This window comes from Gigantopelta aegis, chromosome 3, assembly GCF_016097555.1.
Source record: "Gigantopelta aegis isolate Gae_Host chromosome 3, Gae_host_genome, whole genome shotgun sequence".
Lineage (NCBI taxonomy): Eukaryota > Metazoa > Mollusca > Gastropoda > Neomphalida > Peltospiridae > Gigantopelta > Gigantopelta aegis.
Window position 1 is genome coordinate 39996492 of NC_054701.1, and position 26965 is coordinate 40023456.

The 26965-nt window shown below is 35.0% G+C and overlaps 1 protein-coding gene across 1 annotated transcript; it reads left to right on the forward strand.

The window, feature by feature from the left end:
* Positions 1-73: 73 nt before the first annotated feature.
* LOC121390188 (ER degradation-enhancing alpha-mannosidase-like protein 1) lies at positions 74-23023 on the forward strand. Its single transcript, XM_041521947.1, has 12 exons — positions 74-364; positions 5611-5683; positions 8498-8601; positions 9411-9582; positions 10603-10786; positions 11979-12070; positions 12959-13041; positions 13930-14050; positions 15319-15563; positions 17480-17576; positions 19651-19824; positions 22753-23023. Exons 1-12 carry the CDS (start codon positions 114-116, stop codon positions 22846-22848), a joined length of 1692 nt encoding a protein of 563 aa, XP_041377881.1. The 5' UTR covers positions 74-113; the 3' UTR covers positions 22849-23023.
* Positions 23024-26965: the final 3942 nt, after the last annotated feature.

Consider the following 26965-nt stretch of genomic DNA (forward strand, 5'->3'; position numbering starts at 1 on the left):
CGTATCGGTCACAATCCCAGTTTCAGTTTGCAATTCAAAACAACCAATGTAATTTGACCACATATGACGATATATCAACTTGGTTTAGTTGAGATTTAACATGGAAAAGTATCATGTCATATTACTTTTTAGTTTTGTTCGTATATTTGGTGCCTATAATCAGTAAGGACTATTTGTTTGATAGCTACTGGGATCCATATAACAGTAAATATGGCCATTTTTCCGAGAAAGAAAGACTGGAGATGCTCGAAGCTGCCAGAAATATGTTTCATTTTGGATACGACAATTACATGCAGCATGCGTACCCCGAAGACGAGTTGAACCCGATCGACTGCAGTGGACGAGGTCACGATGTTGATAACCCGTAAGTGGGTAGGACTTTCATTTGGCACTATCACACATAAAGAAAATTATAAATACTTATCATAAATAGTTAGGGTTAGGGTTAGTGACAGTCACAGTGCCAAAGGAAAGTCCTACCCGTAAGTGGACTACATGCATAATGATAATAATATTGGTGTTTGGCATTGAGTGAAAGGCCTGGGTAGGAAAGAGTTCGACCCGTACCCCTCTATATCAAAGCTCTAATTTAGTAATTAGTCTAAAGACTAGGCCTAACCCTAACACTAAAACTAACCTTAATATGGGGATATGGGTCGAATTCATGCCGCCTGGGTATAAATGGGGTTATTGTGACCCATGAGGGGAGGGTATGTTAAATTTAACACTGCTTAAAGGGATGCTTGCTCAAGACTTTTGGACTGGCATGCATATTCAATGATATATAATGAATGAACGAATGAATATTAAACGACACCCCAGCACGAAAAATACATCGGCTATTGTGTGTCAAACTATGGTAATGCAAACAAATAAGGTGATGATCAACATCAACATAAAAATTCAAGATTTAAATGAAAACAGTGCAAAGAACTGTGCAAAAACACAAACACCACAGATAGATACTGACTTTTACTAAAAATTTCAATTTGTGCTGTATTGGCCATTCTTAAAGAAAATGTTACACCCCTGCACCACGTTGAGGTTACAGCATACGCAGGGGCCAGTGATATATAATGCACATTATTGCTTAACATCAACAAGTATGATCATATATATACTAAAAGGCAAAAGTTATTGTGACATGGAGTTTTTGGAGCACTTAATAAATTTGTGAATGGATTTATGGATGTAAACCAGAAAAAATATGCATGAAACAGCTAGAAGAAATGCATCCAAGCAGTTGTTGCAGTGATTGCATGCTTTGTGCAAGAAACATGGAATATTCGGGAGAAATCCTGTCCAGTGTTCACCATAAAAGGCCAAACATTCAGTTGCAAATCACTGCCACTCTGTGCAGCCTTCAGAAGTCAAGAAGTCAGAAACACACCATTATAGTGAACTGTTTGATGCAATTTCGTCATACCACACCTCAGTGAAAATGACAGATGGCGAGTCATAGAGATGCTTGAACCTGGGACCTCGCAGCGTGACGTCGCACATCAATTCAACGTCCACAGAAACACCATATGGCACTTATGGCAATGATATCAACAAAACAACCAGGTCAGGGACCGTCCCCATAGTGGCCGACCACCCGTGACAACCCCTAACCCAAACCCTGATCCTTCCTCAGATCTGGAATAACATTCCTGGGAACTTTCTCCAGCATTCAATGGTCTCAATGAGATGACGGTGCCAGGCCTGTATCAATGTTCAAGGTGGACACACTCGCTACTGACTGTGTGAACTTTGCTCTGGACCCCCTCTAGTGATGTGGCTCATTTGCATATGGCAGGTGCACCCTTTTCATGTTTTCATACCTTCTGACATTTCTCTTTCCATGTTATAATGTTTCATACACGGCAGTAAAAACTTATCATCAGTTATCTTTGTCTTTTGTGTGTCACAATAACTTTTGCCTTTTAGTATAGTTAATTAATAAAATATTTAAATGTGACGGCTATTATATATTTAACGGGCACAGCCATTTTGTACCATCCCAGTGAATACACCCTCTGGCGAGCCAGTGGTTATGTATCAAGTCAGGAATTAGTCTTAGAACTGAAGAAACAAAACGTACCTGATTTTTGCAGATGGATCGCAATGTTCTGTAATAATATCCATCCTGGTAAGCCAGCAATAAGTATATATTATTTTCAATACAAAATAAAAGCACCATTGTCAAAGTGTCGAAATAACTGTATTATCTTTTGTCCATAAATTAACCCACATACTGAAATAATAATCGGAGTGTTTTCTTAGTTAACTGGTCTTTCTTTCCGTGGCCTGTACCTGTGGTTCCTGATTGGCAGGTGTATATTTAGACGGTCCCCAGTCAATGTGTCTTGACACACTAAAAATATGTGCTTCTTTTCTTAAGATCACAGGGTATTGTGTGATAACCGCACAGACACCCCGAAAATCATAATAGACATTATCGGCCGTCCTGCTTTATTACTGTAATAATTCTGTAAAACCCTTAATTAAGTAGACTTTCCCCATCTAAAACCATAAAACTGACCAATTACGTAGTCTCAAAGAAAAGAAAATTATCACTTGGGTATCATGAGTGGTCCTTTTTGCTCCAACGTACTCTACCAATAGGCCTAATAATATGCATTTTTTCTTTGAATTTTTGTAAGAAAGAAAAATACTTTAACTCCATTTCATTCTATTGATGCAAATTGAAATATATTTAGTTAAATAGTTTATTATACTATCAAGTCACTTATGTTGTTTTACAAGTCAGGTTGTTGAAAGCGAAGCGCCTTGTCGTAAATTACATTGTTTGTTTACACTGAGCATACAGGAGTTGGAGCTGAAGTCACCTTGCCCCAAGCTATAGCACCGGACGCCACAAAAATGAAACAAAATGGCTGGAATAATCACGTTTTTTATTAACTTTAAAATTATGCGTTTTTCATTTCGTAAAGTGTCAGTATGTGTTGGTGGTCCGGGTATGCATCTTTCCAACACATAAAGCTCTTGTTTGAGTTGACTGTCCCTTTAAGGCAAAAAAATAAATAAATAAAAAAGGTTAAACACTGTTAAACTTAAAGTTGAGGTACATGTGATACACTGGCATAGGAAGGGGTGGGGGGCATGTCCCCCCCCCTCTTTGTAGCAGCAGTGATTTTAAAAAAAAAAAATATTTTACATGTATGTATATAGATATATATAGGTGTGTGTGTGCCTCCCACCCATTTTTGCCCCTTCCTACGCCTGTGTGATACATGGTGACGTTCTGGATCATCAGTAGTTGATGATCAGTATGTATATATATAGAGAATAATATTGTACATGAGTGGCCTTAGATACCATTTATCTCACAACAAGTTGTTTTAAAATGTATCTTAACGAGAGAAGGCAAGTTTGATACGTTTTTAAACAAGTTTTGAGATAAATGGTATCTAACACTAACGGACACGAATGTATTATTCTATTTCTTACATATCCTCAAAAACCAGGTTTTAAGCAAATTTTAACATCTTTTTCGACTAAAAGCTATTTACAGCCATTGCACTTGTAGCTGACTTACATGTCACAGACACATGATTGTCAAGTTAACTATACATCACATTGTGTAGTTTTTCATTGGATGTATGGCAGTAGTGACCTGGTCATCACCTAGGAGCAGTCGTATGTCTTGAAATTTTTAACACATGTACGTGTGTAAACAACCATGTGTTATCCAAAATAACGCATGGTGTTCTCACCAATGGGTGTGTAAGAAATATGCTAATTTTTAGTCAGTTCTACTGTAAATTTAATTTTAAAAATATAATTTGCATGTGCATAAAATAGTTACATGTAGGCCTATGGTTGGGTATATAAAAAGGGTTAATTTTGGGTTATAAAAGATCTGAACAGATCAGGGAGACATGTCAACACCAATTAGGTCCACTTAATGAGCTACTTTCGGCACACTAATCTTCCAAAACTATACATAGCTCCCTATTTTTCCTTTTGGCTGACCGTTCAAAGTTGCGCCTAATTTCCTTAAAAAAAACTGCGCACCTTTCCTCTTTGACTTAATCCTACGGGACGTTTCAGATTCCATAGCACCATACCACTCTCTGTCTGTTACCAGCCCCAGTCAGACTGCTGGTGCTCCCTTGCACCTGTCAGTGCAGGCAGTCCCCCCTCCAACCCACCCACCCCTTTCCTGTCCTGGACGGAGGAGCCAGCTGAGGCTGGCATTTGTTCCCAGGACAGGCATGCGCTACAACAGCTTGCTCTGAATGTGCACGTTAAACGCTCTGACCTGACCAGACCTGGTTATAAAAGTTGTAATTTTAGGTACTGCATGTATGCAAAAGGTTACAGTTGGGGTATAAGGGTTTAAGGTTGGGAATAAGAGTGGCTAAGACTGGGGTTTAAATGAGGTTATGGTGGAGTTTAAAATAATTAGGGTTATAAAATGGGTTAAGATTGTTGCCTCATAAAAATGGTTAAAATTAGAAGAGGCATTATGTTTATGGTTATATAATAAAATGGATTTGGATGATGTACATGTTGTATGCATAAAGAAAATATTTGTAAACCTGTTGAGAATTTTCTAGATACATGTACCAGTGTATGTCTACATTTATGGATTGAGGAGACTTTACCATTTAAAGAGGGCTATCATTTTGGTTCCTCATCACTCACTGATACTAGTTACTTTAGACATATAGCTTTAGAGAGGAAACTCACTACATTGTTTTCATTAGTAGCGAGGGATCTTTTTATATGCACAGACAAGATAGCACATACCACAGCCTTTTATACACCAGTTGTGGTGCACTTGCTGGAATGAGAAATATCCCAATGGACTCACCAGAGGGGATCGATCCCAGACTGATCTCGCATCAGGCGAGTGCTTTAACACTGGGCTACATCTCGTCCCCAAATATACACAACTGAAACTCAAGTGCAAGATTCAGCAACATGCATCCAGTATACATGCATAATGTACATGTACCTGTTAATTAAGAAACATAAATGTCAAAATGTACGATGTAATTACAGAAATGTGGAGGTAAGTAACAGCAAATATGTCGGAATTATGATTCTTTGTTATTGAGCACCAACAACTGTTGTCGTGAAAAGTATTCGGAATAAGTGAAATTGGTAATAATCGTTATTGGTTAATAAAACAATAAAAAATAAGAACGATATTAGAAGTGCTCAGCTGTTGTATTACATGTAACAGCATATTTTTTTAGTCTGCTTGTGCTATAGTTATTTTTATAAGGCGAATTTCTTGAAATACGATAGTAGTGACCAGGTTTCTGTTAATGCTGCTTTCATTCCGAAAAATTATTATTTAAATGATTTTAAGAAAGAAAATGCATTTGTTGAATTAGAATGGGAACATATGTTGTATTTGACCATTTGCAGAAGTTCATGCTGGTCATAGAGTCGCCAATATCTGTTTTACTGTCTCCGGTAAAACTCAATTTGTGACTGTATTACCAGCATAAATGTCTGCAAATGGTCAAATACAACATACATCCCCTAAATATTATCATAATATGCTATGCTACACCTAATGGCCCTGGGGAAACCCCTGTTATGAACGTTCGCAAATGGTGTGTTTTTACCTGCTTTGTTTTTTTATTTCAGGTCTAATATCAACATCAATGATGTGTTGGGTGATTACAGTCTGACGCTAGTGGATTGTCTGGATACACTTGCAGTAGGTTTGGTCACACACAAAACTAAAACACACATACTTGAACATACTGATGATTATATATATAAAAAGTAGGGGAACCTGAAATATTAATGTTAATATCAACTATTAGACCGAACATATACGTTTTGACCACAGACATCCTAGTAAAGAATGTTGAGGTCTGTTTATCAACACACCGAAACACATTCCATAGTTTGCACGTACATCACGCAGTTGCCCCGTACACGTGTGTGGGGTGTCATTCTCGATTTTGACAATTTCCAGGAAGGTCGATTAATCAATGTGGAACATTATTTCTGTCAATTGTTTTCATTCTGTTGATGATACAGTTGTTATTGTTTTGTGTTTAGTCATTTTTATTGTTTGAATTTGCGATTTACTGATAAAAAAATGTCAACTTTCAAATTTCACTTCTGACCCCAATCGTCCTTCAAGATCTTTGGTGGTCATAAAACCTACTGTAATACTGAACTACCGGTTGTAATGTTTGCCCAATTAATTCACTATTATCATATAGCCATTCCCCACAGCTAATATACCTTTCAATTTTGGCAATTGTAAATTCTTATTGAGTTCCCCTACTTTTTTTTAAGAGTATATATACACTGGTGGCACCTAAGTCTGCGCACCTAAGCATTTGTGTTATATTTTAAAGTTAAAATATTTCTTTAAAAATGTTTGTTTTACCGCCACAGTACAATGGACCAATAAATGTGTTAAAACTAAAGTTATTTTAATTTTAATGTTTTTTAAACTCAAGTAATGAGTGCATTTTTAGTGGGATGACGGCACATAAGTCTGCGCAGCAAACATTAAAACAACCACTTCTGTCGCTAATGTTTACATAAAACAGCAACAAACAATGGATCCGACTTTTATACGTTCTAAATAACAAATACTTCCTGTTATAGTCTGTTTCAGGAACATTTAGATTGTGCAAATGAGATAAATATAAATGGTGTTCCATGCTCCTTAGTTTGGACAACACAAAATGACAACAAAAAAAAGCCAATGTAAAAATATTTGATCATTATTCAACAAAAATTGTCTGTTATTAACTGTGTAAATGAGCATAAATAGTGTTCGTTAGACATATAGGACAATCAATGATAATTTTGAAACAGACTATAGCTAAAATAGGTCATGCTGTAAGTGCAATCTTCAGTCTGTGTGCAGCCATTTTGCATTGTGTCACTCAGAGGGAAATTCAAAGTATGCTTGGATGTTTACGTCAACAAATAAAATAAGACATTCATTTCATTTATGGATTCATAAATTACAATAAGGTATGTATTGAAGCTTCTATGTAAATTTATGTAAGTTGATATGCAAGGTTGATCATTACAACGTTGACAGACACGTGTTGACAGGTGATAGAAAAACATGTTCGAGGCTGGCAAAAGTATACTTTTAGTGCATTAATTCAGAGGTTTTTTTTCAATAAAAGTGTTATCGACCAGTTTTATACATGTATTCACACACACGCACGCACACACACGCACACACACACACACACACACACACACACACAAATAAAGATTAATGACATAGGTCATCACTTGATCAGGCAGCTTTATCATGTAATGATACATGTACATGTATGTAAAAATGGTAAGCATTGTGAGGTTTTCCTCAAGAGTGGAATTATCCCTTCGCCATGAACAGAATAAAGCTGATAGCCTTTCTTTATGTTATTAACCTGTTGTTGTTTTTATCGTGCTTATAGCCAATTAAAGTTCAAGCACACTGTCCTGGGCACACGCACCTCAGCTACGTGTCTGGGCTATCTGTCCAGGACAGTGGGTTAGTTGTTAGTGGTTATTTAGAGAGAGGAGGGTGTAGTGGTCTTACACCTACTCCTGTGTCGTTAAAACTCGCTGTGGGTGAGAGCCGGTACCGGGCTGTGAACCCTGTACCTACGAGCCTTATCAGGGCTAGCTCTGCCACTCGCCAAACTCGTCAATTTCGAATTTCAGGAACAATTGGCAAATTTTATTTTGATTTGGCGAAAACATTTCATGTAATAATTTGTATTTTGTTGAACAATAACAGTGGATTTTGCATATTTGAAGATAAATTGGCGAATGTTTTGCTCACCCAGAGCTAGCCCTGCTTATATGTCCGATGGTGTAACCACGACACCACCGAGGCCAGTCAATATTTATCTGGAAACATGGAGCCAGAAGGGAAGTAACTCTGTATTGTACATGCACACATACTTCGTTGTACTTGATCATGAAATTTAATTTGTACTCAATTACATTGAAACCCCCCAAAACCGGACACTCACAGAACCAAGTAAAAAGTTCGGGTTTAAGGAGTATTTGGTTTAGAGAGGTTATCTTCTGTACTAGCTGATGGATTATATTTGACTTTACTACTTTTCCTTTTTTGTTTTTAAATTACCCACTTGTTGATCTCAGGGCTTTCCCCAGAGGCATATGGCGTAGGGGGCCACTACACCTTAGGTGTGTAAGTAAGCACTTTGGCATCATGTAAGGGCCATAAATCAATTGCTTCTACACTTTAATTGGCTATAGGTGACAATCAACTGTTGGTTGTAACAACTTTTAAAACTTTACAGCATACAGGTATTCACACTTCTAACAGGTGAAACATGTTATTCATATCTAATTAGGTTCAAGGCCCTCAGCACCCTTTCTTTAACAACAGTCGATTACTAATTGTCATCCACAACAAAGCTGGCACTTGCATTTGTGTTAATCTGATAGTGAAAATATAAGTGCCTTAAAAATATCCTGGGGAAAGGTGTGGATCTGTACACATGTATGTGTAGTTTGATGTTTATTTTAGGTGATGGGTAACAGCAGTGAATTCATAAAAGCCGTGAACCTGTTAAAAATGCAGCTCAACTTTGAAAAGAACAACACTGTGCAGGTTTTTGAAGCCTCTATCAGGTTTGTATTCATGATGATTATCATGTTTCAGTAACAAAGATGTTGTCTGAAAGGAAACAGAAAGCTCGACTATAAAATTGCTGACTCTTTATTTCTGACATGTCACTATGTATTTTCTATGTTTCACATAAAGTATATTTGGGGTTACTACAAACACAGGATGACACTGGGTTTGTCAGAATTAATAATTTTATCAAGAAGTAATTAATTAATGTGTAATTAAAATTATATGTTTAGTATGCTTAGCTGTAATAATCATAAATGATTTTGAGACGGGCACTGCAGGCTCAACTGACAGCAAGTGTAGAGCAAGGCCCTGTCAAGTATTCCTATATTTGTTTAAGAGAAATACAACAGCTTCATCGCTATTGTTATTAACAGGAATCATCCTGTACATTGCCTAATTAGCCAATTGCTAATCTTTTTACAAAATGGCTACAAAATTTAGACTTCGGCTAATAAAATATTCCTCAAATTAACCACATTTTAATGATTTTTAAGGAAATATGCTATATTTCTGAAAATTGGCTGAACCAAAATTTGATTAAATTCATCATTTATGTATGTTTATGATAAAAAAAAATTTTTTTGTCGCTTTTACATATTGCCCCCCCCCCCCCCCCAAAAAACAAAAACAAACCCAAACCCACAACAAAAACCCCAACTCAAAAAACCCCAACAAAATAAAATAATTTGTTTATTACATTGCAGTTTAAGATTCCATACTAAAGTTGTACTGTTAGTAATTTTTGTTATCATGTTTCTGTTGCCCTGTCAGTGACACATCTGTTATATCTTTTACACTGTAGAGTTCTAGGTGCCTTGTTGTCGGCCCATCTCATTATCACTGATCCCCAGCAACCATTTGGTGACATGGTTCCACCCGACTATGACAACGAGCTCCTACACCTGGCTCATGACCTGGCCACCAGACTGGTGCCAGCCTTTGAGAACACCGCCACTGGGATTCCTTACCCCAGAGTAAGTCGGAATGTATTGAAGTTATATAAGAAATAGTTTAAAATTATGATGAATTTATATTCAAAATGTTTTTAAAATGTATAATTTATGGATGAAATGTTTTTTTTTTAAAACATGTTGCATTGTATATATATATATTTTTTTTTTTTAAACATGTTGAATTGTATAAGAAATATTTAAAAAATATTATTAATTTAAATAAGAAATGTTTTTAAAATGTAAAATTTATGTCAAAAATGATTTTAAAATATGGTGCACTTCTGTAAAAAAAAATAGTTTTTCTAATATAGCAAATAATTGAAAAATGTATAACATTGTGTATTTTAGCAAATTTCTGAAATGCATTAATAAAATATACCCCTCCCCCTCCAAATGAAAAGCATTTACAAAGTTTAAAAAAAATACAAATTATATAGTTTAGCACTGTCATATCTATTTTATTCCTGGTTGATTTGCATCATTTTTTTTCTGTCTGCAAACTTGGTTTAAATAAACATGTTTTTAGAGATATTGGGTAAACAAACCAGTTGCCTCCATCCCCCAACATACACACACGCATGCATGCACGCACACACAGACACACAGACACACACACACACACACACACACACACACAGACACACACACACACCACAACACACACACACAGACACACACACAGACACACATACACAGACACACACACACAGACACACACCACAAAACACAGACACACACACACACACACACACACACACACACACACACACACACACACACACATACACACATACACACACACACACACACAGACAAACACAGACACACACACACAGACAAACACACACAGACAAACACACACACACACACAAACACAGACAAACACACACACACAAACACACATACAACACACACACACACACACAAACTCGCACACACACAGACACACACACACCGACACACACACACAGACAAACACACAACACACACAGGTTGATTATTTTTATTTGTGACAGATCGATAATCTATAACCTATTTCAGGTGAATCTTCGTTACGGTGTTCCCCTGGACTGCATCAACGAGACGTGCACTGCCGGGGCTGGTACCTTGGTGCTGGAGTTCGGGGTCCTGTCCCGTCTGCTTGGAGATCCTGTGTATGAGAGTTTAGCTCGGAGAGCTGTGAAGAGTCTGTGGAAATACAGGTCGAACGTCACAGGACTTTTAGGTAGGAACAATTTACTGTACATGAGTGGACAAATTCCTGTTAGGGATTTAGAAAGGTTGTACTTTGTCGGTAGTAACTAGTGATGGCAGTTAAAAAAATATCTGTAAAGAAGGGTCTTCTCCAGCTGGACAAAAAGAACACTTTTAATCTAAGAAGTTGAACAAAAAAGATTCTATGTTTCATGGGGTTGGACTGTATCAAGAAATATTTAACCTATAAGCAATTTGACTGTAATTTGTTATGAAACTCAAGCCTCAGAAAATTATGAGAATTATCATTTATTACCCATATGGGCAGTGAGATGTGGGTGAATATCTTTAGGGAAAGATAGAAGTTATCTTTCCCCGCTGACGTCATGATGTTAGTTTGGTGACGTCATCGGTTTCCTCGACTGTCAAGTCTCTCGTTGATGAGATTTTACAAACAACAGTGAATGTTTAGTGTTCACTTTTTGTTGAAATCGTTTAAGCTCGTGAGTGACATTTATTTCACTCGGGACAGATAATCCGTAATTCATCGTTATTGTCTATTTCATTCATACTTTGCTTGTGCAAAATTAATTTTATATAGTAACCTAATTTGTTTTCACTAATAATTTAGGGCACCATGAACTTGAACATAATTATTCATGCAAAAATGAAATAGGTTACCTGAGATTTTCTCAATTCTCAGAGATCTGAAACTTTTTGATGTACACTGAGATCATTTGCCAAGAATGTCATGCCAGTGGTATGGGTTTAAAATTTAATATGTTTATATGAGTTTTATTACTATTCATTATAGTTACGTGTCAGTTGATGGGCTCCCTTTTGATGCAAATAATAATAACTTTCCTTTTCAACATTACCTGTCCTCAAACAAGTGCACTCCCCCCCTATTGCTAGTAGTCTGGTCCGAACATCCCAAAGCCAATGGGATGACCTAAATTCTTCTACTGTATGCTCCCTCTATTTCTGGTCATGTGACTGTAACTTCCTTCTTTTTTCCTTCGTTGTTTAGTGCAAACAATAATAACTGTTCATCTTTGCATTTAATAAAAAATTATACTACATAAGACTGGTGCTTCAATAGTCATCAAGCTTTCTCTTTTTTTTTTTAAATAATTATTTTATTAATTTCTGTTATGTTAATACATTTTAGCAGGAATACGTTTTGAAGTTATTCTGTGTAATTGCTGTTGTTGATTTTGCAGGCAATGTGATAAACATTCAAACGGGGGAGTGGGTGAGCAGGATGAGTGGATTGGGAGCAGGAATGGATTCCTTGTTTGAATATCTCTTAAAAGTAAGTACATGTATTGCTGTATTGGATATGACTGCAGAACACAATATTTCATGTAGGTTACGCAACTATAAATTTAGTTCAATTGTGGGGTGAAGCATTAGATATTTTGAATTTAAACCTTGCAAACTTTTGAAGATACCTGCCTTATTGTTTCAAAGCTATTTTGAAATAATGGATTAGGTTACACAAATATAGTTCACATAACTGAGCCATCAGTTACCTAGGCAAAAAGTAAGTGAACCGAGTTTTGGTTATCCACAATTTTCAAATATTGTCATCTGGACTGAAGCCTTGTTTGGGATTAGATTCATAGAGTTAACTGTATACATGAAGGCGTTTACCATTCCAGTGGCAGTAGGCAAGTAGCAAAGATACTCATTACAACCTGGATAAATAGTCTATTCAATGCTTTTTCGTTGTGTTATATAAGACCATAAATGTGAAAAACAATTGACATAAATCCAGTATGGACACCATTTAATCCTTTTTTCACCATATGTCCTCTTCTACAGACACAGAACCTTAAGATATTATGGCATAATTAAGCTAAGATCGTTCCTTCAGGTTACCAAGAAGTTAACATATGTTAATAAAGTCAACATATTTATTATTAATTCATAATGGAAGAAGACAGCTATTAAAGTTTGGTGATTTGGAAGAAAACTGTGTTAACAAACATCATCTTTTGCATTCTCATCTGTTTATACTATAAAAGTATAAGTGAATGCCCACATTTGTTAATTATATTATCCCTAAAAATAGTTTATGGTATCTTTAATGACAATATCTGTATTATTTAAATACCTTTGAAAATTGCATTGAAGTGATTAACGTTATGAATTTGTTTGTTGTAGTTGTTTTCATGCATTAATTTCTCTTTCTTTTCAGTCATATATTTTATTTGGGGAAGAGCAAGATCTCAGGATGTTTAATGAATCCTATGAAACTATAAAATATCATTTACGACAAGGGTGAGAAATAGTCACTATTTATTTATATATGCTTTTGATAGATTCCGTTCTTTGTATTATTAACAAAACCCTTCTTCGGTGTCAAAGTTCCCAGTCTTTTGAAACTGAAAAAAATATAAATCTGTAGTTATATAAGTAACATCTAAGGCCAACCGTAAAACAATAGTTGTAAAAAGGTATTTTTCGTGCTGGGTGTCGTTAAACATTCATTCATTCATTCCTCTTTTCAACATACCTTCATTTAAACTTATAAATCTGTATAAATTTGACTCTGGTCAGAGTAGAAACTTATGACTGCTTCCTTTTTCTTTCTTTTTTACAAATTTGGTTTTTACTATCTCGTACTTATAATGGCTTCTTTAATCATTTTGCTGTCCATCACGTAATACAGGGAACATTTCTGGTCATTTGAAAACTTGTAAATGTTTTAAAATTCTGTAGCTTGTGTAGTGAATTGAATGAATGAATGTTTATTGACACCCCAGCACAAAAATACACATCGACTATTGGGTGTCACAAATGGTAAATATATGAAAATGTATTTATATATATATTTATGTAAAACCACAGTTTAAGGAGCTGTGGGTGAAAAATATAATACAATACATAAAATCAAGGTAAGTGAATTTTAAAACTTTGTATACAAGTCAAAGTGTTTTAAAAACTTTACAATTAATTCTGGATGGAATTTAAAAGATTCCAAAACATTTACGTAGTGAATTGTAACACGATACTGAACAAACTGTTCCTTGTAATATGCAAGCCATTACAGTTTTACCAAATCACTTTTGAGGTTGCAGATTTAGTTCTCCAATGTGAACTTGTAAAAGAAATATTAAAGTACATGTACATCACATGGTTAGTAAACTAAAGATATATTAATTGCAGGCGGTCGCAGTGTAACGATGGTATTGGTAATCCACCTATCTATGTGAATGTTGACATGCGGACTGGTGATACAGCCAATACATGGATAGACGCTCTGCAGGCTGCATGGTCAGGAGTACAGGTAACTCTAGATTATTGTAACCTGGTTCCAGGGAGCATGGAATAGTTTCAAACATGGCAGTTATTTATACTGTGAAATAAAAGTCTCCAAGGATGTTTTTGCTGTTGTGTAAATGATGAGTTTAATTTATCAGTATTACAAAACAAAAAAACCCCAAAAAAACCTGACATACAAAATTGAAAGGAAAGGCAGTGGTATGTACTGACTTGTATATGGGAAAGTGCCTGTAAAGGACTCCTTGCAGCTAATGGCGAAAAATATAGAGGGTTTTCTCTTAGACTATATTTCAAAATTGTCAAGTGTTGGACATGCATTATACCCATTTACTTCTTTTTATAGTATTTGGCTAATAAAATGTTATTTAAATAGCCACTTTTGAATAATTGAAGACTAGTTAAAACATAATTCTTTCCAGTGTTTGAATAGCTGATGATTAATTAATCAATGTGCTCAAACTTTTAACTTTAAGACTGATGGCATAAGCACTTTGCCACCACAAGACCTGTACCAAAACTAAATAGATACATGTACTTAAAAGTGTACAGTACTTTCGTCATTTTAATTACTGTAAATCAGAAAATGTTAGCGAGCATAACATTTTAGTGAATTTAGTGACAAGACCCAAATATTTCATGACGCTAAATTTAAAGAGACATACTGCAGACTGTTCCGAAAAACCTTTGTGTGATTGTTTTGTCGATTAAACACACAAAACTGATTACATGCAATTGATTAAACCAAAACAATAGCTAGTTAGCACGCACATTACAGTACAGCAATTTTTTTAATTAAATTTAAGTTGTCTGTATCCTGTGTAATGTTAAAATGTATCAAAAACATTATTTCAGCTAATCCTACAACAAGTTTATTAGTTTTTTAGTTTGATATGATGGCCTTGCTAAAGTTTTATGTCGCTAATATGTCACTTATTTTGATTTCGTTGACATCCAATAGCCATTGATCAATGTGCATTAGTGGTGGCTTTAAACAAAACAAAACTTAAAAATGTTTTATTTTTTATTTGGATTTCGCTAAATTTTATGATGGCTAATATTTTATGATTTACAGTATTTGGCTAATAAAATGTTATTAGTCCCCACTGGTCAAACTGGTGCAGACTACACGTTTCATCTTTGTTCTTCTTTCTGTCCGTCCGTCCGTTAGCCACTTTGCCAATACAAGAACTGTCAAAGAACTAAATTGATACTTTATTTATTTATATTTATATTTATTTATTTATTTTAATGCAGTGTATATATTTGTTGCAGGTGCTAAACGGTGATATAGAGGAGGCGATATGCTCACACGCTTTGTACTACTCGATATGGAGAAAATACGGAAGTCTTCCTGAGCGCTACAACTGGCAGCTGAAGAAACCCGATGTCTTGTTTTACCCACTCAGGCCAGAGTTTATAGAATCCACGTACTTCCTATACCAAGCAACAAAAAACCCCTTCTACCTCCATGTGGGAAGGGATATAATAAATGATTTAGAAGATTATACCAAGGCAGAGTAAGTATATAGCTGTCGGTCAGGGCTGTGTCAGAAATTAGCACAGGAAGGTGGGGGTTGGTTAATGTAGACTATTTTTAATGTCTACCAAGGTGGGTGAACGAGAATGTATGTGAGGGTAGGGAGTGGGGTGGTCACTTGAGCAGGGAGAGTTACAACACCCGAAATGCTATGTGGTAGCAGCACGTTTCATCTCTATATGGACCATATGTTACAGTTGGAATGTGAAAAACAAAACATAACAGCAGTGGTTTATTATGTTCTGATGTGTAAATTAAACATTAATTTTCTTCTCCCCACTTCTCATGTGATAGTTTCTGGCATCTGCCCTTAGGGTGGGCAAGATGTAGCCCAGTGATAAAGTGCTTGCTTGATGCACGGTCAGTCTGGGATCGATCCCCGTCGGTGGGCCCATCAAGCTATTTCTCGTTCCAACCAGTGCAACATGACTGGTATATCAAAGGCTGTGGTATGTGCTATCCTGTCTGTGGGATTGTGCATACAAAAGATCCCTTGCTACTAATAAAAAAAGAGTAGACCATGAAGTGGCGACAGTGGTTTCCTCTCTTTAACCATATGTCTGACGCCATATAACCGTAAATAAAATGTGTTGAGTGCGTCGTCAAATAAAACATTTCATTACATTGACTTCTTTATTTGTGGGGGCAGGATTTAGCTGCTTGAGGTGCTTACATCGCAGGATCGAACCACCTCATTCAGCTGATTGGTTTTTTACTGTTCCAATCAGTGCACCACAAGTGGACAAAGACTGTGGTATGTGCTTTCCTGTCTGTGGAGAAGTGCATATAAAAGAACCCTTGCTGCATTAGGAAAAAATGTAGCAGGTTTCCTCTGATAACTACGAGTCATAATTACCAAATGTCTGACATCCAATAGCCGATAATTAATTAATCAATGTGCTTTAGTGGTGTCGTTAAACAAAACAATTTTTTTTTTCTTTATTCAAGAATCAAATGGAAGAAAGGCGCTTACTTGTAACTTGGTAAAAGTTACTTCCCTTAGTTCATTTCTGCATTCAATTTGGTTATGGGATGAGACGTAGCCCAGTGGTAAAGTGCTCGCTTGGTGCGTGGTCTGTTTGGGATCGATCCCCATTGGTGGGCCCATTGGGCTATTTCTCGGTATGGTGCATATAAAAGATCCTTTGCTGCTAATTGAAAAGAGTAGTCCATGAAGTGGCGACAGCGGGTTTCCTTCCTCAATATCCTTATGGTCCTTAACCATATGTCCGACACCATATAACTGCAAATAAAATGTGTTGAGTGCATTGTTAAATAAACCATTTTCTTCCTTCCTTCAATTTGGTTATAACTTATTGCCAGCCTCGGTGGTGTTGTGGTTAAGCTGTCAGACATAAGGCTGGTAGGTACAGGGTTCGCAGAGAGATCAGAAAAGCTACAGACTACATGTAGATGCAGTAACTTAAATGTAAACCAGATTTTTGTCAGTATAAAATATTAATTCACACAATTGTTCTGTTACTTACCATTAGTGTTGTTTGAATCCATGTCTCCCTGTCTGGTAGAAGATCAGTAAGTTTATAGGCATATTGCATGTTACAGATTACAGCATGTTTTACAGATGTACATATACATGTATGTTTAGGTTATATACTTGGTTGAGCCATCAAATAGATCCTCTTTGTCTGTGGCACTATGCTCTTAAGTAATATTTAAAAAAATAAACCCAACCAATCTTTGACATGGAAAAAAAAGAGAAGAAATTCAACGAGTTAATGTAAGCAAACAACAACATGTTTTTGTTATTATTTATTTATTTATTAAAAAAAATTAATGTATGCATTAGTCTAAAAAGCAAGAGAGTTGATTGCTTTCTGATATGTCTAATATATTTTAAATCCATAGCTAATTTAATTTTTCCTGCATTTTGTTCAGATGTGGCTATGGTACTATTCATGATGTCAACACCAAAACACTTGAAGATCGAATGGAAAGCTTTTTTCTCGGTGAAACCTGTAAATATTTATTTTTGGTAAGTACCTGTATGTATTGGTTTTGTGTTGGAGCAGTTGATACATAGATTGAATTCTTCTAATACTAAAATATTTCAATATTTATGAATTAAACCTGTCCTTTAATTTTAATTTTTTTTTTTTTTAACTTGAGTTCCTGTTTTCGAAGTACATGTAGTACATTGTATATTATATTTTTTTATATTAATTGTTGCCACTATGATCACTAAATTTTTAGTTAAAAAGTTAACTAATTAAATTAGGAACAAGAGGCAGCTTTTGATATACCAGTTGTGGAGCACTGGTTAGAACGAGAAAAAAACCCAGTCAGAGAATGGATCCACTGAGGAGGTTTTATCCTCCAACCAAAGCACTTTAGGGCGAGTGCTCTACCAACTGAGTTAGCTCCCGGCCCTTGATTGAATAAATAAAAATGATAACTATAATTTTTTTCACACTAATGTATCGTCAACGACCCTTACTGCGTTATGCTTCCAACTCCATTAGATTTGTTTTCTTGTGCATGCTTCACACAATCAACATCCGATTTGTTGCCGTTGCCGTCTACTTGTTGTTCATTTGTGAAGTTTTTCTTCAGTTCATGAACATTTTCATTAGCAATAAAGTTCAGACAAGTAAGTACATGTATCTCAATACAAAACTTAACAAATCCTTAAAACAATTAATTTTGCTAAGTCGTTTTTGTTTATTCCTTAAAATTACCGATATCGGGTCCACTAGACTCGTAGAAATTGAGTTGAAATGTTGGAAGATGAATTAACATTCGGTGCGTGTCACATGCCAGATCAATAAGCCCAAATCATTTAATTTTAAAGATTTTTAAGCCCCATATTGTTTGAATTTGTTTTCAATTATGAAATTCGATCTGCAAAAGGTATGCTACATTTTTGTGCCTCTGCTGTAGTGAATAGTATTCATAATCTATTCATAACAATCTTAAATAATTTTGAGTGTATAAATTGTGTTAATTACGAATCAATTCATTTGAAAATTGATATTTTACAATCTATTCACTGGTATGAAAATAATGCCTATCTGTATTGACATAAACTTTTAACGATTGGTGTTGGTAAAACGCGGACCAGACCAGATCGCTTGAAAAACTGAATTTCACCTTTAAAAAAAAAAAAAAACCATATTCAGAAACATATTGTTTTCATATAGTGGCCTTAAAAATGAAAAATGAGGAACTGCACATGAGCAGTACAATACTTTTTGCAAATGCATGTGCCTGAACGCAGTTAGGAATGTTGCACTTTTTCCTGTTTACTGGAGGGTGCTTCACTTTTGTATACTAGAATGGATTTGTTTTATGTCCATATTGTTGATTTTTTTACGTTAATTGATTGCAATCTATTTTGCTTCATGTATCGTAACTGAAAAATGTAGAATAGTATTTCCGTAAATATTGTATTCATGTTTTTGTTGTTAGCTGAACGCAGTTTGGGACGTTGATGGTATATATAACTGTAACTTATCTGAGGTATTAAAATTTTGTTTGGATTAATGTGTTATAGCCAAATTGTACTATAATCAGGATTCTTATGCCTCGTGAAAATCCTGGAATCTCCTTGAATTTTGTGATTTTAAAATCCAGGCCTGTAATGTTCTGGAAAAAAATCATTAAATTTTATTGTGTCCTGAATATTTAGTCCAAAAATATTTTGGTTTATTTTTTCACATCTTTACGTTTGTTGTTCTCGTAACCTGTCTAAATTCAGACAACAATTTGTTACAAAAACATTCATTGATTGAACATTTCATTTCCTAGAAAAATAAAAAAATGTCCTGGTAAAGTCCTTGAATTTTATGTTTTTTCAAGTGTAAGAACCATGGTAATAATTATAGCTATATCAGGCATGTGATTCTTCCGCTAATTGGCGGAATTCTGCTTTTTACATTTTTTTCCTTTCATTAATTTTCCTTGCATTCTGCACTCAATTATGTGCCTTCAGCATGCATGTATCATTTTCAGCTTTTTTAGAAATGTTTCAATCACATGCCTGCTATATACATTTGTATATCGAACACCGAAAAAACTAATGTGCTGTTAAATATTCCTTTCCGTTCTAGTTGTTTGATGTTGACAACCACTTGAACAAGAAGTCATCCGAGTACCTGTTTTCCACCGAGGGCCACATTTACCCGATAGACCGACGGTTTCGCCGGAAGCCCTGGGAGGAATGGAAGCCGGTGGTCAGCGAACCTCTCGTTTCAGTGGTAGACGCAAGAACCAACATCTCAAACGTAAGTCAGTCGGTCAGAACGGTCATTCATATACAGTGAAACCTGTCTAAACCGGAACCTGAATAAACCGGAATCCTGTCAAAACTGACCAATTGTCAAGGTCCCGAATTTACTAAATTCTTAAACGTGACCGTCTAAACATCGAATCCCCAGTGTGATTCAGTTAAGACGTTTCACTGTACTCCACAAAACTAATCGAGGGCCAATAAGAAAAGTTAAAGTTCAAGTTTGTTTAGCACCACTAGAGCACTTTGATTTATTAATCATCTGTTGTTGGATGTCAGTCATTTGGTAATTTTGACATATAGTCTTAGAGAGGAAACCGGCTACATTTTTCAATTCATAGCAAGGGATCTTTTTTATATGCACCATCCTACAGACAGGATAGCACATACCATGGCCTTTGATATACCAGTTGTGGTGCACTGGCTATAATGAACTATAGCACAATGGGCCCACCAACAAGGATCAATCGTAGACTGACCGTGCATCAAGCGAGCGGTTTAACACTAGGCTACGTCCCACTCCGGGCAAGTAAGATGTTTGGGTAACTCTTTGCTAATGTCATATCAGTGTTCGAGATTAACGGTATCCCGATATCCCGGGGATACAAGAATTTAATTTTGGATACCAGACTTCAAGAACCCAGTATCCCACCAGGATACCATATAAAACTAAATTCTCAGGTAGGATACCAGATTTTGAAATGTTAGTATCCAAGTGGGATACTGCCCAAAATTTTTAATCTCGAACACTGCATATTATTTCAGCAAACAACCCATGACATATGAACCAATCTTGCACACAGTGGATTTTTAAAGCATTTATGAAAGCTAATGCTAAACAGAAAGCTAAAATTCATGTTGATTTCTAATGATTCTTTTCCTTTTTTTTGCTGTAAATTGTTTCTTAAAATCAATAAGTGTAATAACATCCCACAATGTCGACACATTACAAAGAAAGAAGCTGTATTTATTTTATACCATATTTTTTTTTTTTTTTTTAAATCTGAATATATCTCTTGGCCGCTAATTAATTTTGTTGAGTATATTTACTGAGATATAGTACTGATGTAATACATGCTTACCAGTTATACACCTCACTGTGCTTAGTTTACATGTATACAGCCTCACTACATTCAGTAGATCTAGTACTGATGTAATACATGCTTACCAGTTATAAACCTCTCTGTGCTTAGTTTACATGTATACAGCCTCACTACATTCAGTAGATCTAGCCACCTAATGTTCTCAAGTACAGTGAAACCTCTCAAAACCGGACACTCTGTAAATAGGAATTGTCTCAATACCGGACGTTTTTCATAGTCCCTTTTTAAATATCTGTCCAGAAGAGAACCTCTGTAAACCGGATACCTTTTAAAACCAGACTTTTTACTTGGTCCTTAGCCTGTCCGGTTTAGAGAACTTTCACTGTAGTAGGGATGTATGCAAGATGTTTCTAAGAGGTGTTGCAATGTTTAAAAAGGGCAATTTCAGTATTCAGGGATTTGATGCAACTTTTAAAAAGGGTACCTACGCATGTACAGTAGACAAAAGTACTCTAACATACATGAATTATCATTTGGCCTCAGTAACTGAATAAATATCTTCTTCTTATCTTGTCTTATCTATATGGTAATCTTTTACAGAAATATCAAGCTGAGCAAGATATTACATGTTTGACACTAAAAACCAACAAATGCATTGTATTCGCCTGGACCCTAATTCACTAAACTCTCGCAACTTTGCGATCTCACAGTGCAATGCAAAAAGACTTGCAAAGAGAATGCTTTGTTGTCTAGCAGAGCCTAAGAGACCTTTTTGAATTAGGCCCCTGCTAAACACTGCATTTTAGGGTGGCACTTTGAATATTTGGGTGGGTGGGGTTTTGTGAGAATGCACCCCCCTTGGATCTGCACCTGATCAGACTTCTGCTTTTAAAGATGATGAATGCCCATTTCTTTCCATTGAACGCCTCAACAAAGTTGATTTTTCTGCTGTATTAAATGCAAATGGTAAAGCAATTTACGCTGCATTGATGGATTTTTTTTTATTAATAATTGTAACTCATTTCTTCTGCATCCAGATGCTGCTGTTAGAAATCGAAAGTCTATTGATTTGTGGGTGAAAAGTCATTTTGTTACAGACTGTATTAAAGTAATTTCCATGTTGTATCAAAGAGTGGTATTCAATCACCTTTGGGAATTTACTGGTTGAGGTTTAAGACAAATGATTACACTGAAACCTCACAAAACCAGACCCCTCTGTAAACCGGAAATTCCTTCAAAATGAGATGTTTTTCATGGTCCCTTTTGTGAATATCATCACAGAACAAAGAAAAGAAGGCATGTTTTATTTAACGACGCACTTAACACATTTTATTTACGGTTATATGGCATCAGACATGTGGTTAAGGACCACACAGATATTGAGAGAGGAAACCCGCTGTCGCCACTTCATGGGCTACTCTTTCTGATTAGGCGCAAGGGATCTTTTATATGCACCATCCCAAAGACAGGGTATTACATACCACAGCCTTTGATATACCAGTCGTGGTGCACTGGCTGGAATGCGAAATAGCCCAATGGGCCCACCGACGGGGATCGATCCCACACCAACCGCACATCGAGCGAACGCTGTACCACTGGGCTACGTCCCGCCACTCACAGAACAAAACCTCTCTAAACCAGATACATAATATGTAGCTGTTAAAACTGGACATTTTAAATCATGATCATCACTTTTTAGTTTCTCTCCTGCTTTTAATGTTAGATCTATAATCCTTGTTAAGTTCAAGGGCAGTTTTTTCGAGATATTATTAAAGGTTAGGTTTTAAGGTATGCATGGTAATAGGAAACAAAGTCGTCCCCCCCCCCCCCATTCTGTTTCTTGCTTGTCATTAAACATTTTGTTGTCATTTCTATTTCAGTGTAATAACATTCCACTGGAAAGCAAACACTTTCTCCCGATGAAAAGCCGATACTTTCATCAGATGGAAGTTGCTGTGGGACTCTATGATAACTAATAAACTTCAGGGAATCGGTGCCAGGATTAAATTACCATGCAGTGAAAAGAGATAAAAACATCACAGGGCTTCTAGAATTTTTATAAAATCCACTAGCCATGGGATCAGTGATTTTAAAAATTTACTAGCCACGATTAAAAATTCACTAGCCCTACTTTACTTAAAGCTAATACAATAATAAATAATAGTAATAATCGAGTATGTCACTTGAAGAGGGAGATAGAGCTTAAAAACACTAACATTGGGGGGTTGGGGTGAGGGCAGAATATTCATATTTACAAAATAGACTTAACGGCAACATATGACAAAAACAAAAATTCACTAGCCGTTGGGCATGGTAATAGTAGTTATTTATTAGCCCAACATTGAATATCACTAGCCCTGGAAGTGGGGCTACCATAATCTAGAAGCCCTGCATCAACATTACTATGCAACCATTATGCAGTCAAAATTTATCATTTCAAATTCTGATGTTTGTTGTGTTACAATTTTAAAAAAGCAAGTTGTGTGTTTCTGGGAACCCGACCATACTGTTTGATAATTGGCTGATCCTAATTTTTGTTTTGATGTATTTCAAAAAAAAAAAAATCAATTTTGTAGGTGATATGAGCACATACATATTATTTCGGAGAGGAGTTATTGTGGTAAAACAAAAGAAAAGATAAAGGCCTCCCCACCAAAAAAACCTCACCTACTCGGTATACTTTTTTATAGGGATGTTCTCTGAAACACAAATTGTTTTTGGGCCTAAGATGTTTTAAATGTAATAACTGCAACATTAATTTTATTATTTGTGTTTTACTTTTCACTATAATTATCAAGGATTATTCTTATCATGTTAGTTACATACCTTGTGTAGTTTAGAAACAATCATTTGGAGTTAGGGGAGTGCAAGCTATTAAAGTTTTGTTTAGGTTTTTGTTTTTGGCTTAGTAAAAGTGGGAAAAGCACACTCTGTTTATCATGCCTGTTGTTTTTATATTATAAAAAGTCATCATAATGCTCATTCAGTGTTTACATTTTTATTCCAAGGATTTCCATAAATTATATAAAATACACGTAAGCAATAAACATAGTATATTTTAAAGTTAGAAACCAGCATATTCTTCCCGGCAGAAAACATACTGTACATTTTGTGTGGCATTTTTTGCCTGCTCTCTGTTAATTACGAGTCTGTGTAATTATCTGCCTAATTATGCTGTATCCATTTCTCCTAGTAGCTGTTTAATACAATAAATATAATTTATTTAGATTTATTATATTTAAAAAAATAAGGGATTATATTTATTCCTTTTTTATAGTATGGAAGCTAGTACCCAAACAATACACAGGCCTTATTCTGTATATTTTTTTTTTTTAAATATTATTATTTTTTAAACTATAAAGTACTTGTATGTATTTTATTTTTTATTGAGAAGACACTAATTAAATCAAACAAGTTTGAGCCACACCATATGTGGCTACAGTTAGAAAGAGCTCATACTATCGAAAGTGGCTAAAAAATATCCATGGATTATGTTTGTTATAAAATGTCCACAGGTGATGTTCTTATTTATTTTCAGTGTACTATTATTTAAGAATTGACCACAATTATTTCAGGTTCATGCAAGTATGAATTGAAAAAATTATGTGCAAACTGTATGACTTGCTGTTTACAAATTGAATCTTTCACGTTGGTATACATTTTTTAAAATGGTTTTTGTATCGTTCACGTGTGTGTTTTTTTCAAAATATCTAAATATGGTTGCCTGAATAATCCTGTTGCACAAAAGTAGTGCGAATCAGTGTGGAGGTGGAGGTGGGTGGGTAGTAGGTTTAGCTTAAATTTTTTCTGTTCATCGAGTTATGAATGTAAAAAAGTAAGCACCTCCGGACCAATCAGATTGCCGTAAAGTGTGTACAAAATTTAATTATATTGGTATGAGGTTTTATGTGTATGTATGTACATGTATGTAGGTATGTGTGTCACTTGGTGTGTGTGTGTGTTTCTTAGAGTTTTGTATTGTATATATTCAAGTATATAGATCTCAAGCTGGCTTACATGTATTTAATAAACCAGGTAGAACTAGCACTTTTTTACTCTTCAAATCTATAAACTTGAAATGAGAATGGGCCGTGCAGAAAACAAATTCCTGATCATTTAGTGTTTAACATGGCTAAATAAACATAATTTTTGTGCACACTAATTAATGCAGCAAATGCTAAATATACAGAACTTCACATATATGTAGGTTGTTTTTGCTTCCTATTTATTGCACTCGTTTATTTTGCGCAAGAATATATACCACGAGACAGTGTAGCGGTCGAGTGTTATGTTCTTTCGCAAAATAAACGAGTGCAATAAATAGAAAGTGAAAACAAGGTACATGTACGTGAAGTTCTGTATTACATACCTTCTTTTATGTGTTACAGAAACGTTTTTTAATTCAACATCATAATAACACTTTGTTAAATCTATTATCAAAACTCCTTTCATGGATTTACTTAACGTTAAGAATCATACTCTACGGCAGCCTTGTGAAATGTTCAAATACAATGTGATGTAATTTGTAAATCATCTATGATGTCGGTAAATAAAAGGTGCTAACTGCAGTAACAATAAAACAGGAATTCCCCATTTAAAAGTTCCAGTCAAGATCGCACATATGTGCGATACAAATTAAATTTATCACATGGTTTCAAAATGTCTTTATCATTATAAAAAGATTGAATACGTATGTCATAAATGAGTGTACTGTTTGAAGCTAGAAGATACAATATTGAATTATAAATGCAAATTATATCGAAAGTGAAAAAAATTTAAAGGTTCATTATTGTAGTTTCAAATACCATGTTTCATTATTTTCACTTTAATTCTATTTTTGATAAATAGCTATGAATTAGTTGATCCTACATTTCATCTTTTCATAATTATCTCATGAATATCAAAATTATGATTTTCTATTTGTAAACTGTTGTTTTCCCTTTAGACTTAGTTTAAAAATGGAAAGTACACATGTATGTACACAGAAAAATATTTGTGACCTTTTTTAACTGAATATATGCTGGTTGTTGGCCTCTCTCTCCTGGGAACTTCGACCTCAATTTTTATTTTTTCATTCGACTGCAAGGAGTTATGAATAAACAGTGTGTTACAATACCTACCGTACATGTAAAATCATGTCATCCTCTAAAAATTATTTAGCACTGAAATGCTGAGCATGTTCGTAATAAAATACTTGTTAATAAAAGAAAATAATTATATATACACATTTTAAAAAATTTCATTTCTGTCATTATTATTTGTAATGGACTAACCACTGTGATGTTTAAAGATGTAATTATACCTGGAGTTTGTTATGCTGTGATTGCGTTCAACATTCAGATATTCATTAATTTATATCTGTAGTAGCATTATTTCGTTTCTTCATTTGTATTCATATAATTGCTTTCTTTTTAAGATAAAATATGACATTCACAGCAAGTAGTAGATATTCAAACAGCACATGATAATAGGAATGATATATTACTTATAATAATAGTAGAGACAAATGAAAATCATGAAAATTTACACTAGCCATGATTACAAATTCACTAGCCCTACTTTAAATAAATACAATTTTACTAATTGTAATAATCAGATACATGTACATGTATGTCATCTAAAGAGGGAGATAGAGCTTAAACTCTCTTAGATTTAGGGTGGGAAGAGGGCAGGATATTCATATTTACAAAATAAAGACTTAAATGCAGAATTTGACACGGTGTTTTTTTTCCACTAGCCATCGGGCTAGTTATAATAGTTATTTACTACCCCAACACTGAATATCATTGGCCATGTGAGTGGGGCTAGCACAATCTAGAAGGCCTGGTGACATATATATATATATATATATATATATATATATATATATATATATATATATATATATATATATATATATATATAATGCTGCTATTAAATGTTTATGGCAGGATATAGAGGTATGCCTGAACCAGTCAAGGTAGTACATTTATTTAGTAATTAAAAAAACCTTTACACTTCTCTAAATGCATGAATCTGTGTGAACATTTTGGATTAACTGAAATCCAATGATAGGGTGGGGCATACTGTCCAAGTTGTCCTGTAATAAGCACT

Excerpts from the sequence above, each read along its gene's own strand:
- LOC121390188 (XM_041521947.1), top strand. The coding sequence starts at position 114 with ATGTCATATTACTTTTTAGTTTTGTTCGTATATTTGGTGCCTATAATC. Across the intron at positions 8,602-9,410 it reads GTTTTTGAAGCCTCTATCAG|AGTTCTAGGTGCCTTGTTGT; the intron begins GTTTGTATTCAT and ends TTTACACTGTAG. Across the intron at positions 10,787-11,978 it reads GAACGTCACAGGACTTTTAG|GCAATGTGATAAACATTCAA; the intron begins GTAGGAACAATT and ends TTGATTTTGCAG.